This window comes from Schistocerca serialis, chromosome 4, assembly GCF_023864345.2.
Source record: "Schistocerca serialis cubense isolate TAMUIC-IGC-003099 chromosome 4, iqSchSeri2.2, whole genome shotgun sequence".
NCBI lineage: Eukaryota > Metazoa > Arthropoda > Insecta > Orthoptera > Acrididae > Schistocerca > Schistocerca serialis.
In genome coordinates, this window is record NC_064641.1 from 600,384,909 (window position 1) to 600,399,217 (window position 14,309).

The 14,309-nt window shown below is 40.0% G+C and overlaps 1 protein-coding gene across 2 annotated transcripts in view; it reads left to right on the plus strand.

The window, feature by feature from the left end:
* Nucleotides 1–14,309, plus strand: part of LOC126475377 (cyclic GMP-AMP synthase-like receptor) — a 353,607-nt gene that overhangs the window by 56,688 nt on the left and 282,610 nt on the right. For both annotated transcript variants that reach the window (XM_050103201.1, XM_050103202.1), the window contains exon 2: nucleotides 7,643–7,773. In XM_050103201.1, coding sequence (XP_049959158.1) covers nucleotides 7,643–7,773 — 131 coding nt within the window. The remainder of the gene's footprint in view (nucleotides 1–7,642; nucleotides 7,774–14,309) is intronic.

A 14,309-nucleotide genomic window follows, 5' to 3' on the forward strand; every position in this document is an offset into this window, starting at 1 on the left:
TGCATGCCAAATCCACAAACAAATCTGTGATACTCCCGTCTGTACTCATACGGCACCATCTTATGCCAACTTATTTATGGGCCATTTGGGGAAATCCAACACAGCCAGTCAACACCTAAATCCTCCTCTCTGGTTCAGATTGATTGTGACATTTTCATTAGCCTATTTGCTCTTTCCTCCGTAAGAGCAAAACTTAGTCTCAAATCCTCTTGGTCTGTCATTCTCAATTCATTAAGCCACCTTGCTACATATTGATTACCACTTCTCACATAACCCCCTAAATACATCTGTCCATATCAAATATGCCAACCACCAACAGTACCTCCACTCCGAGAGCTGTCACCCATTCCACGTCAAAAAGTTTGTGTCTTACAATGTCCCCATTTGTGGATGACACATCTGCAGTGGAAAGCAGTGGAAACTGAACACTACAACATAAGTACTTAAACAGCTACTTCACTATACAGGTCATTTGGATAATCCCTTCCAGCACTTAAGTTCTCTGAACTATCTTGCCATCATATCCTATACTCTCAGAATTTCCATGGAAACCTGATGCCTGCATCAATCTTGCTCCTCAGAGCAGCAATACCTGAAATGCCTAACTTCTGAAAACTCCCCAAACACCACAAGCCCTACTGGTTGTCCCATTAAGGCTGAGCACAAGTATCAGTATACCCAACAGTGAAAGGATGAAAAAAGAACAGGAAGACAACTATAGAGGCTCAAACAAAATTTTGAATTTGGCACTTACTCTTATCGTTGCATATGGCAGCCCTGCTGCAGAAGGTCTAAAGCTCTGGGAGCTGTCTTGTGGCTGTCCATCTTCCTCTTTATGTTCACCCTCAGCAGTCATTGCCACGCCACTTACAACACAGATATAGCTGGAGAAGGTGTAGAGTGTGATTGTAATGACTTCTTTATTGAGGCTTGATTATAATCACTAGTGGGTGGTCTGGATATTATGTTGGCATCTCCCCAGAGGCCATGGTGTCCAGCTGCTGACTGCGCATTCCATTGCAGGGGCTGCTTGTGCTGCATTGGCAGGTCCCCTTGTTTCCTAGCCATATGAGTGTGGCAGGCAGCAGTAACCATCAGACTGTGTTACGCATCCAGGCTTGGAGTGTAGTTGTCTATGTTGGTGCCCTGGTGGGGATGGAGATGACTGGACCCTTTTGTTGTACTCTCAGGACAGCAGCAGAGTTTGGAGCTACCTCCTGATGGTCCAAGTCTTTCGGGTGGGCAGCAGTTTGTGCCCAGCTGTGACAGAAGCATCTGCATCATCGGCGTGGTGTGGAGTAGCACAAGCTCGATGCCACATCAGTGTCCAGCTGTTTAATGATGATGGGTTGGATTGAGCTTCCTTAAATATTGCTACTTTGTGCTAATTTCTATTATTTACCATTGTGGAGCATGTCATGTACCTCCAATTGGTCATAACTGAGTTGCAACAGGTCTACAGGCAGCATCACACATTGGCAGCAAGTGTCATCTGTGATACTGTAATGTTGTGAAATCACTAAACATGCACTGTTTCACTGGCAGTGACCAACTTGGTGGAGCCCTGGTTTTCTCAAGATGTTCTTTTGCTAGTTCTAAGAATCCATTGTAACTTTATCCCTTCACACTCCTACGGAACACACTACAACAGTTCAGATCTTGTGATCCTTCCTGCAGACAAAGACTCCACCACAGAGGACATGAATTATAGTGACTTTCTGACACATCTGCATACAAACCTTAGAAATATGGACCTGTTCCAGAAGTCCAACATGAAAATAAGTAGCTCTGCAAGGCCTTAGGTTCATACCAAACCTGACACCCGAGTTCAACTCTCTCATCAGACCAGCAACACCTCGCACTCCAACCTTCTGCCTATTCCCCAAATTCCACAAGCCCAGACCAATAGGTCTTCCTGCTGGTTGTCCCATTGTGGCTGAGCATAATGCTCCCACAGAAAGAACCTCTGCCGTTGTGACCAACACCTCCAAACTATTGCCTGTACACCCATCCTACCTTCAAGACACTGCTCTTTTGCTTCACCCCTCTCCACAGCTCACCTCCTGTTAGCACCAGACTCCTTGTTGATCATTGTGGATGTGACATCATTGTATATCAGCATCCCTTATGCCATGATCTTGTGGCCAAGGAACACTACCTTTCCCATTGTGCTTCTGATACCAAACAAACCACCCCTTTCCTAATTCTTCTAACCACTCACATCTCTACCCATAGTTATTTCAATTTTGAAGGTCAAGTCTACCAATGAATATGTGGTCCTGTTATGGATACTATCAAGGCACTATCCCATGTGAACTTATTTATTGGACATCTGGAGGTATCCTGTATGGTTCAGATTAACTCATGACATTTTCATGATTTGGACTTACGGCAAGGACAACTGGGATTTCCATAACAGCAATACCTGCTTCCAAATCCACTTCACCTGACCCCTCACAACTCATTGACACATTTCTAAATGTCAATTCCTACCTTTCAGATGGCTGTATAATTATGTCTTTCCATATCAAACACACCAACCACCGACAGTACCTCCACTTGGACAGCTATCACTCATTTCATTTCAGAATGTGTCTTTCATAAAGATTCGCCATTTGTGGACACCGCATCTACAGTGGAAAGTAATAGTTGTCAAAATATACTGATAACCTTACCAAAGCCTTTACTGACAGACAATATCATCCATAAATAAATGCCAGCCGGGGTGGCCAAGCGGTTAAAGGCGCTACAGTCTGGAACCGCGTGACCGCTGTGGTCGCAGGTTCGAATCCTGCCTCGGGCATGGATGTGTGTGATGTCCTTAGGTTAGTTAGGTTTAAGTAGTTCTAAGTTCTAGGGGACTGATGACCATAGAAGTTAAGTCCCATAGTGCTCAGAGCCATTTGAACCATAAATAAATCTCCCATGTCATCTGCTCCTCTGAAACCAGTAAAACTGTTAACTAGCAACCGAGTGGCACTTCTCTGATCCATTAGTACCATCCTGGCCTTGAAAAGCTCAACCACATCTTCCACCAAGGCTTCAGCTATCTCTTGTTGTGCCCTGAAATGCACATCATACAAAGCAGTGTTTTACACCCACCCAATCTACAGAATACCCTTGCCCATTCCTTCTCCAGTTCTGCTCCCAATCCTGCAGCCCATGGATCATTCCCCAGTGGTCAAAAAAAGTGCAACATCCACCCCATGCACCCAGTCATCATCTCCTAGTGCAGTTCCTATCCAGTAAAAGGCACAGTCACATGTAAAAACACTTACATTACTCACTGAAGAGCAAAGAAACTGGTACACTTGCGTAATATTATGAAGGGCCCCTGCGAGCATGCAAAAGAACCTCAACATGATGTGGTATGGTTTCAACTAACTTCTGAAGTAGTGCTGGAGGGAATTTACTCCATAAATCTTGCATGTCTGTCTATAAATCCACAAGAGTACAAGGGGATGGAGGTCTCTTCTGAACAGCATGTTGCAAGACATCCCTGATATACTCAATAACGTTAATGTCATGGGAGTTTGGTGGCCAGCGTAAGTGTTTAAACTCAGAAGAGTGTTCCTGGAGCTGCTCTCTAGCAATTCTGTATGTGTGGGGAGTCGCATTGTCCTGCTGGAATTGCCTAAGATGATCAGACAGGATGCTTATGTAGAAGTCACCTGTCAGAGTCGTATCTAGACATATCAGGGGTCCCATATCACTCCAACTGCACATGCCCCACATCATTACAGAGCCTCCACCAGCTTGAACAGCCCCCTGCTGACATGCAGGGTCCATGGATTCATAAGGTTGTCTCCATACCCGTACATGTCTATCCACTCAATACAATTTGAAACGAGACTCATCTGACCAGGCAATGTGTTTCCAATCATCAACAGTCCAATGTTTGTGTTGATGGGCCTATGTTGTTGTTGTTGTGGTCTTCAGTCCTGAGACTGGTTTGATGCAGCTCTCCATGCTATTCTATCCTGTGCAAGCTTCTTCATCTCCCAGCACCTACTGCAGCCTACATCCTTCTCAACCTGCTTAGTGTATTCATCTCTTGGTCTCCCTCTATGATTTTTACCCTCCACGCTGCCCTCCAATACTAAATTGGTGATCCCTCGATGTCTCAGAACATGTCCTACCAACCGATCCCTTCTTCTAGTCAATGTGCCACAAGCTCCTCTTCTCCCCAATTCAATTCAATACCTCCTCATTAGTTACTTGATCTACCCATCTAATCTTCAGCATTCTTCTGTAGCACCACATTTCAAAAGCTTCTATTCTCTTCTTGTCTAAACTATTTATCATCCATGTTTCGCTTCTATACATGGCTACACTCCATACAAATACTTTCAGAAATGACTTCAAGCTTGTGTCATGAAGCCATCAAGGGTACATGAGTGGCCTTTGGCTCCAAAAGCGTGTATTAATGATGTTTTATTGAGTGGTTCACATGCTGACACTTGTAAATGGCCCAGGATTGAAATCTGCATCAATCATGTTGAAAGATTCTCTTCAGATGTCATTGGTCCCGTTCTTGCAGGATCTTTTTCCAGCCACAGCGACATCAGAGATATGATGTTTTACCAGATATGTAGTACACCACGTTGAAACTCACTTAAATCCTGATAACGTGCCATTATAGCAGCAGTAACTGATCTAACAACTGCACCAGACACTTATTGTCTTATATAGGCATTGCCGACTGTAGTGCTGTATTCTGGGATACTAATTACTGCTTCCCAATATATTTATTCCTTAATGAAATTTGTCATTAAAAATACATCACTTTTTCAAACCAACAGCTCAATTCGTGGAACCAATACTAGAAATAAGAATAATCTTCACAAGGATTTAAAGTCACTTAGTCTTTTACAAAAAGGTGTGCATTATTCAGGAACACACATTTCCAATAATTTGCCAGAAGCCATAAAAAGCTTAACAGCCAATGAAATTCAGTTTAAGAGAAGCCTAAAGGATTTATTGGTGGCCAACTCCTTCTACTCCATTGATGAATTTATCAGTAAAAACTAACTGATTTGTATATGTGTCTGCCTGTGTCTGTATATGTGCGGATGGATATGTGTGTGTGTGCGAGTGTATACCTGTCCTTTTTTCCCCATAAGGTAAGTTTTTCCACTCCCGGGATTGGAATGACTCCTTACCCTCTCCCTTAAAATCCACATCCTTTCGTCTTCCCCTCTCCTTCCCTATTTCCTGCTGAAGCAACCTTGGGCTGCGAAAGCTTGAAATTTGTGCGTGTGTTTGTGTGTTTTTCTATTGTGTCTATCTACCAGTGCTTTTCTCGTTTGGTAAGTCACAGCATCTCTGTTTTTTATATATATTTCTCCCACATGGAATGTTTCTTTCTATTATATAAACAACCACCATTTCAGTGCAGTAATGTGTTCATTGTAAATAAGTATTATAGTAGTTGTATTACATGTTTATTACATTATAAATAAATAAATAAACTTTTTTATTTTAAATTCAGTGCTTTATTATTTGTAAAATGACTCTTTCATATAGTTTTCATTAAAAAATGACGATCATTCCACTTGAGACCTGTGGAATGGTACATTAGATTATTTGTTTTAGTTGTAAATATTTGTCATGTATTGTTGTTTTTTTGACATGTTCTACATCCTGGAGGACCTCCTCACTACGGATCAATTGGAATGAAAGTTAATCTAATCTAATCTAATCTACCTGTTAACATTTCTCTGTATTTGAATACACATGCCTATATCAGTTTCTTTGGTGCTTCAGTGTATATTATCTATATTGTAATTATTGTACAGCATTCTATGTAGGCATGGCAAGTGACAATTGTCTACTGACATGAATGTCCACTGCCTTACTGTGGCAAATCACTAATTGACCATGCAGTGGCTGTACATGCTGCACACCACAAGACAAATGACTTCAACAGCTGCTTCACTCTGCAGACCATTTGGATATTCCCTTCCAGCACAAGTTTTTCTAAACTGTGCAGATGGGAATTTTCCTTCCAACATGTCCTTTGCTCTCATAGCCCCCTTAGCCTAGACCACCACACTGCCTCACTTTATCTTTTACTATTTCTCTTGTATCCATATCACTGCCCATCCATCCAGATTGAGCACTTCCTTCTCCCACCACTCTTCCTCCCCTCCCCGCCCCCCATGCTGACATTCTCTCTCATCTTCTTCTTCCTCCCTCCCTTTCACACCTTTTAAAGTCCTTTCTCTTTCTCTCTCTTCATCTTCATCTTTCTCTTTTGCCCCTCCCTTCTCCTCTTTCTTTCTCCCCTCTTGCTCTTTCTACATCTCTCTTTGTTCCACCCTCTGTGATCTTTTCATCTTCTTGTGCAGCTGTGGAGTCGTCTGTGCAAAGACCTGCCTCTTGCCCATTACCCCCTTGTTGCATCCTTCCCTACCCCCTCCCCACAATCATCAGCTCAGACAACAGCTTTCAATAACTGAGGGAGTATTCATTTGGGTGTCGTGTTTGGTAGTCGTATGTGTGAGTATGTGTACTTCTGATAGAAAAAGATCTAATGCTCAATAGCTACTGTGGATACTGTTTTCTGTTATATGTTTCTGTGCTTCATGCTTCGATCTGATATAGGTGAACGGCTGCCTTTCCCTTATTTTACATGTTAAGAATTTGTGCTATTCTTCTGCACAGTATTATACTGAGTAACTGACAGACAACTACCTGCCTCCACATGGTATCATTAGCTTCAGACAGATCAATAAATACAGCAGAGATCTTCAGTTTTTTTCTGGAAGCTAGCTTCTATGTAAATTGTCAGCAAAAGCACTTTAATGACACAACTATGGTTTGGTCAAAATCTAGCCTTTTCAAGAAGAATCTTTCCAAGTATCTCAATGCATATCCTATTACACAGCAGCCTCATGAGTAATTTGCACATCATTCTCATAAAGGCAATAATATGGAAAATTTGAAGCTTGCTTTTGGATTTACCTGATTTTAAGATAATGATTGTTTGTGTTTCATAACTCATGGAATGAATCATCACTGCTGCTCTGTTTATCATGTTTCAGTGCTCTGATGGGGTTCCCTCATGCTGCAGTTTTAAACTCATTTCAAACAAGTGATGGTACATTGTGTGCAGTACTTGTTTGCTGGCATAGTGTGCAAGTTGTTTAACATGTTTTCTCCATTTATTATTAACTAACATTTTACACGAAAGATTTCATTCAGTCTTGGTTGAGCAAGGAATGCACTTGTATGGTCACAAATGTCTTTGCTGCTGAATACCATAAACATTATCTTGTTCAAATTTACAATTTTAAGTAATCTTCTGCATACAACTACACATGTGTTATTAGTTGAAATATATTCAATTCTTTCATGTGCTTCCAAATTTTGTTCTTCATTTACTTGTGTCATGTCATCAGTATAGAGTATTTTCTGTGCATAGAAGAAGTTACCCTATATTATTCATATATTAAGGGTTTTTCCTCATCACTTTCAAGATTTGAATATGGGAATGTTTTTGAAATGAACTATTACTACTGGAAATAGGAAGTCATAGTTCTTGTGGTAGCAGTATACATAAGTAAGTTTTTGTGTGTGTAAAATCATGATGAATAGTTGGTCATTAATTAGTCATAATAATTTCTTTCTTTCTTTTTAGACTGTCATTTGATCTCTAGAATGGCTACGTCTAAGTATCATAAATTGGAAGTGTCAATCCACAAAATTTTGCAAGGAGGCGTGACACTTGATGAAGAAGAAACAAAGAAATGTAACAAACATCTGGAAGAGGTATTATTCTAGTGTTTTGCTGACACAGAGTTTTTGGATTATTTCTACTCTATTGCTCTAATTGTATTGTGTGTAAAATAGAAGTCAATAATAATATATACTTTACACCCATGCATAGTGACCAGGTTTATTCAGAGATAGGTATTTTAGGTTATGAGTTTTTTCCTGTTTCACTTCATCATTTCAGTTCAGCCATGGGATGCTCTTCATCACACCTTAAGAGACAGTAAATAACAATTTTTTCAATAGATCTTACTTGAGACTGGTAGAAATAATGAAGCATTAATTTATCCATTTTTAGTGGAAGAATGTGAGCTTGAAGGAAGAGCCATTCTCCTATATGGCACTGAACTGTAGTGCATAACTGTTCTGTTATTCATGATCTGTAACGATACATCAATAAGAATAAATTTATATGGAAGGTGACACAACTTCTTACAAGTTAAAAACCTTGTTACCATTTCTTTATATGAACCTATTTGTGTTTCTGTGATAGTTATAATATATTGTAGGACATACCCCATACCTTATTTGTGCTGGAGGATAAGAGAAACTGACAATCTGAGATAATGGAAACTGATATTAACAGTGTATAAATGAAGTAATGGATTGCTAAGTTTGATAAAAGGAAAACTGAATATATTGTCAGTTTTTTACTTATAATTTTCTCAGAACCAGAGACAAAATTTTTAAAATCATCCATTTTATGTAGACATCAGCTTCATTGTTAGTCTTCATCTCATTTTATCTTTATTGTCTTTCTTGATCTATAGGTCTGGATGGCTTCCAAACTTCCTAAGTGCTCTTTTCTACCAGCCATCCCCTTTACTTTTACTGAGGGAAAGAATGCAAACACCAAATTCAGGTGAATCTTGGAACGTTTGGTACCGATCTAATGTTGTAAGCTTTCCCAGCATTGTAATTTGAGGTGTGTTTGTTGGATTTTCAGCCAAATCCTCAAATCACTTTTACAATATTTCAGCATTCAAATGGCTAACATTCTTTGGGTGCCAAATGGAAGTTCTGAAAAATCTGAGCTGTCACTCTAAGATAGCCCATGGCACATGTACCAGAAGTTGGTGAATGCTGGAATAAGGAATATTTCACAATCCAGACAACTGCCACTAAGAGCTGCTACTTATAATTTTACACACATTGAGAAATGGTACATATTATAATGGGGTTCACATCCTACTTAAGGGAAATCCATTGTCTATATTAATAATATTACCTACAAAATAAATATCTGTCACCTCCTTAATGTCAGCCTCGATACCAGGAGACACACATGTATGTCCTCATATTTTATCCCATATCTCTCAATCAAACAGTGCTGAGCCACTGTGCATTCCTCTGATTTTTGAATTTTGTGCACCATTGTTGCAGGGTAATGTTTCTCCTAGAAAAAGATTAGCTGTTTACTTTATTTGAAAAGATAAAGATTTAGTTTACCAACAGATAAAGGTAATACCACAGTGCCCCTATGATATCGATTACACTGATTAGTCAAAGCATTGTTATCACCTGCATAATAGTTTGTTGGAAGGCAATACAGCAGTGATTCTGTGTGGCATGGATTTTCGAAGTCCTTGGTAGATATCTGAATGTTTGTGGCACCAGATGTTTGGTGCCCAGTAGCTTACCAGATGGTGCTCAGATTGAGTGAATTTTGTGGCTAACACATGATAATCGGTTTACTATCATGTTCCTCCAACCACTGTAGCATAATTCTGGCCTTGTGACATGGACAGTTATCCTGCTTACCATGTCATGTGCTCACAATGCCAGGTGGTATTCATTCTCACAGCGGGCAGTGGTCATAATGTCATAGCTCATCAGTGTACTTGTGTATTAGAAAAATTGTTTCTTTACTTGATGACCTAGCTTATTGAAACTTACAGAGAAACCCCACAGATAGGGTAAAACCTAAGACCCTCTCACTTTTGTAAATGTGATAAAAAAATTGGCCAGATGTGGCTGTTCTGACAAGATTATGTAATGGACCAAATCTCCACAAAGAAGGGGTTCTATTGTGTCCCATTGTCAACACCTTGTGTGTGCCTACCTACAACTTGGTAAATTATTAGAGGGGGCTCATCACCCATTTGTCGGAAAATGTGATTACCGTTTTTCTAATTCATTTGAATTCCAGCTGAAATTATTATTCTTGGGCCAATCAGATCATCTGGTCAGCTTTTGTTGTTGTGTGTCTTTTTATGTGGCTTTAACTTAAAGATTCCTCGAACTCAGTCAGTAAAAACACAAATGTGAAAATGATGAAGTTCTGTCTTCATGTTCTGACTTCCATAAACGTTTTATATAATTATATAATAGGCAGGTTTTTAAACAGATCGATGGAATGGGTACAAGAAGTCCTATATCACCCATAACTCCAAATTTTTTTTATAGAATATTTTGAGGATAGAGCTATGAGGATGGCAATTTGTAAACTAACCTGTTTTTGGAGGTAAATGGACAACATCTTCATGACTTGGCCCTATGGTACCTGATAATCAGATTCCTAGAAGACTTTAATTCTCTTCTTCTCAGCATTAAATTCACACTGCAAGTTGAAAGTAATGGAACACTTCCTTTCTTGGATGTGTTAGCTTATAAAAGGAATGATGAAGTTCTAGGAAACAGCATTTACCTGAGAGCCACAAGTACCAAATGGTATCTGTGTGCAATGAGTTGCATGTAATGCATCATTGCAGTGGGCTCCTTAGGGTGCTTACATGAAGAGCATTGCTGACTCTGATGGTTTGTCAGAAGAAATCGGACACTTGAAGTCCTGTTTTCATGCAGAATGGTTTCTATGATACGCAGATTTGTCGCACCTTGGAGTTTGCACTACAGCCTGAAGCACAGGAAGCTGGATGTGTACCAGCTGCCTTCCTTGTTTATACTGGGAACATATCCTCCAAAACTGGGAGAACATAAAATATTAAGACTGAAATATTGTTAGATCATCCAACCAAGACTAAGGGCTGGCTCTAAAAGATTGTCTGGGTCTAAGGAAGGCTAGTGTTTGTTAAATTCCATGTTCCTGTAGCAAAGCTTCAAAAGACAAGACAGCTGGTTTGGTTCATAACAGTCTTCAACAAGCAGATAGATCTGCTGTGGCTAAGCACTGTTTAACTGAGAGATACTGGATTAAATATGAGGACACATAAATTGTTGCCAACATATCTTGGTATTGAGACTGTGTTCTGAAGAAGGCTGTAGGGATTATATCAGCAAATAAACATCAGAGCTCCAAGCTATAATGCCTACCTCAGATGAACAGTCATCTGAAAAACATTATAAATGCCAAACAAAGTTCAACAGAGATTAGACCAGCACAGTGTAACAAGATGCATTAAGGTCTTTTCATACATCTGGGGACACGCATACTATGCAGTTACAGTGAAGATGAGCTGATTAATGAAACAAGAAACATTACAGGAACAGCAAAAAGATTTTCTCAGGATCCATGATAGTGGTAAGTGACATTGTACACCAAAGAACAGTGAACGGCAGCTATAGACAGGATAAATGACTGTGTTTGAGATCTATGTACTTTGGATATAATGTTCTTAGAACAAAATAAGTTCATTAGGGAAAAATTCCTCACACAGAATGGCCTTGTAACTTAGACTATAAAACTTGTACTAAACTTCATAAGTGTTTCTGAAATCATAAAAATAGACTAAAGTGGTGGTTGCAGAAAGAGGAGAAAATTTAAATGTCTGTGTGAAACCAGGGTTAAAATTAAAGGTGCTAGAATCTGAGAAAAAGGAATTCTCCTAGATGGGTACAGAGATCTCTCTTGTTAGGACAGTAATAGAATTTATTACCTTAGCCAAGGAAATTGAATACAGAGTTGTGAGAGATAAAAAAAGGTGACTCGTAGGGGATATTGAGGACAGGAAGTCTTGCCAGCAGGATACCGTGTGTTCGGAGGAGATAGGCAGACCAAGTGGGCTTGGGTGTTTATTTTAGTGCATGAAGCATATGCATACAAGCAGACTTTCAATTGTAATACTGAAGTCCTACAGATATGGCTCAGCATTTCTAGAGGGGACAGGTTGGATATAATAGCATTTACAGGGTGTCCCACATAAAACTGGTGTGCCTCACACCTGAGATTCTGGTAACAATGAGCTAACTAAAAAAGAGTCTTGAATGAACTTTGACAGAAGCCCAAACAAGCCTGACATACTGAAACTGTGAATAGTGCATTGGTAACAGCTAGGCACTAGCTGAAGTCTAGTTTTGCGTTAATAAAACCTGAAAGAAAAGGATGACTGATTACTGTGCTCCATCACTTTGAAAGCTATATCACAGTTGGTGAGTGCATCCACATTTGTAGCGGCAGGTAATTTAATATAAAGGAAGGTGAGAATGCAGAGAAACAAGATCAGAAAGGGAAAGGGCAGAGAGACTTGTGTGGAAGCCCTAAAAATGGAGCTATGTGAAGGTAGGAGAGAAACAAAAAAATGTTTTCTGGAGCAACTGATTGCGGTGAGGCAGGGTTACCATGAGAGGTGGAGAAGCATGTTTGGGTATATAGGAGCCATAAAGGTACACAAAGGACAGTTTCAGACATTCAATCAGTGTCCAACTACTGTCAAAGTCAAAGGATGCAGTAAAAGCAGAACTTTTTTACTCAGGAATACAGTAGTATAGTGGGTTTGGGTAGAGAAGGACATGGTAGAAGCAAATGGAAAGGAGAGGGTTGTCATTAATGGGTTTACATTTGATAACGGGGAAATATATGTAGCTGTGAAAGAAACAGAATGAAAGAAGGTAAGAGGGGTGAATAGAATATATGGAGAAACACTAAAAATCATGGATTTCAGCATTGTGCTTTACCTACGATTCCTAAGTGACATCTGTTGTAAATAATATTTTTTTCCCAGGTGAATGGAAAGAAGTAATAATACCTATATACAAGGGAAAAGGGCCAAGGGACAACAGTAAAACCTACACACCCATTAATCTTACCTTTATTCTAAACGGAATACACTGCCTGACAAAAAAGTGAATCACCCAAAAGACGAGGCTAGATGTAAATGTAGCTTCATATATGCACACATCATTGGCATGTATGTAAATGATTATAGTTACAATCCACTGTGACAGGTAGAATAGCCACCGGAGTACATTAATGATGTTCATGTTTTGTGTTGTTATCAGGCCTGTTATTGTACACAAGGAATGTGAACAGGTGAACAGTGTCAGATGCTGAGTGGTCACTGTGAAAGACATGGAGGTGCCACATATGCATGTGAGACAGCTTTATCAGCACCTGACAATCTCCATTTGGCTGGCTGGTCAACTCATGCAATATCCAGATTTGTGGGCATTCAGGTGTGACACTGGCCAAATGTTGGATGATGTGGGAATCTGAGGGCAGGCATACTCATCATCAAGATTCTGGTCAACCATGTCTCGCCACCACAGTGTAGGCTTTCCATATTCCATACCAAACATACTGTAACCTCTTCACATGTGTGTCTGCCATATGAGAAGAAGTAATGGATTCCCTGCAACATTCTGTGTCATCCTGCAACACTGGTCAGAAACTAGCAGCAGACAGATGAGGGTACCACTGTCCTGTGAGAAGGCTGTCATTGGAGTGTTGTCACAACTGGCAAGCAAGTACTGCTTATGAATGGCATCACATTTTGTACTGTGATGAATTGCATTTCTGTGCTATCCCAACAGTTTTGGGCTAGCTTGACTCAGGAGAGTATACAATGGCTTTATGACACTCCTCCCAACTGAGTTAGTGCATGCATCGAGGGTAACAGGGGTGCAATGTCATACTGGTAAGTGACCTCACATTGCCATCTTCTTTGTAAATTAGTTTGATTCTGTGATCACTGAAATAACATCACGTACCATTTCAGCCCACAAAGTTTCATTTAATTTCCACCTTCCTTCCTGGGTGATTTTGTTGTCGGGCAGTGCATTTGAAGGGATTATAAATAAATATGCCTGAGACTGTTTGCAGGGAGTTATGTGGTGGTGTAGGAGCCAGCATGGATTCAGAGCTGGCTTTTCATGCTGGTTACAGTTAGTTCATTTTTCAGCAGGTAACATCAGAAGTGATTGACTGGAGAGGGTAACTTGACTGTATAGTCACTGATTTTTCCAAAACTTTTGATAGGCTCAATCACATGATACTGCAAAAAAAACCCTGCAAGGATTGGATCTTGCCGAAAGAGTAATATGTTGGGCCACAGAACATCTGCAGCGCAGAAAAACTGGGAGAGTTCCCATGAAAGCTAGTGATGATAGAGGGAGATGTACCACAAGGCAGTAAATTAGGGCCATGTGATCCTAATTTATGTCAGTGGTGTTGAAGAAGGGATAAACTCAGAGTTAAGACTATTTGCTGATGACTTACCAGTAGTTGTTTACAGGGAAGTGAAAAACTAAAATGACTGTGAGATTATTCAGAAAAATCTAGAAGTTATCAGAAACTATATGTATAGAAATGGCCTAGGGCATAACAATAAGTGCTGGGTAACTACATTTGTAACTTCATA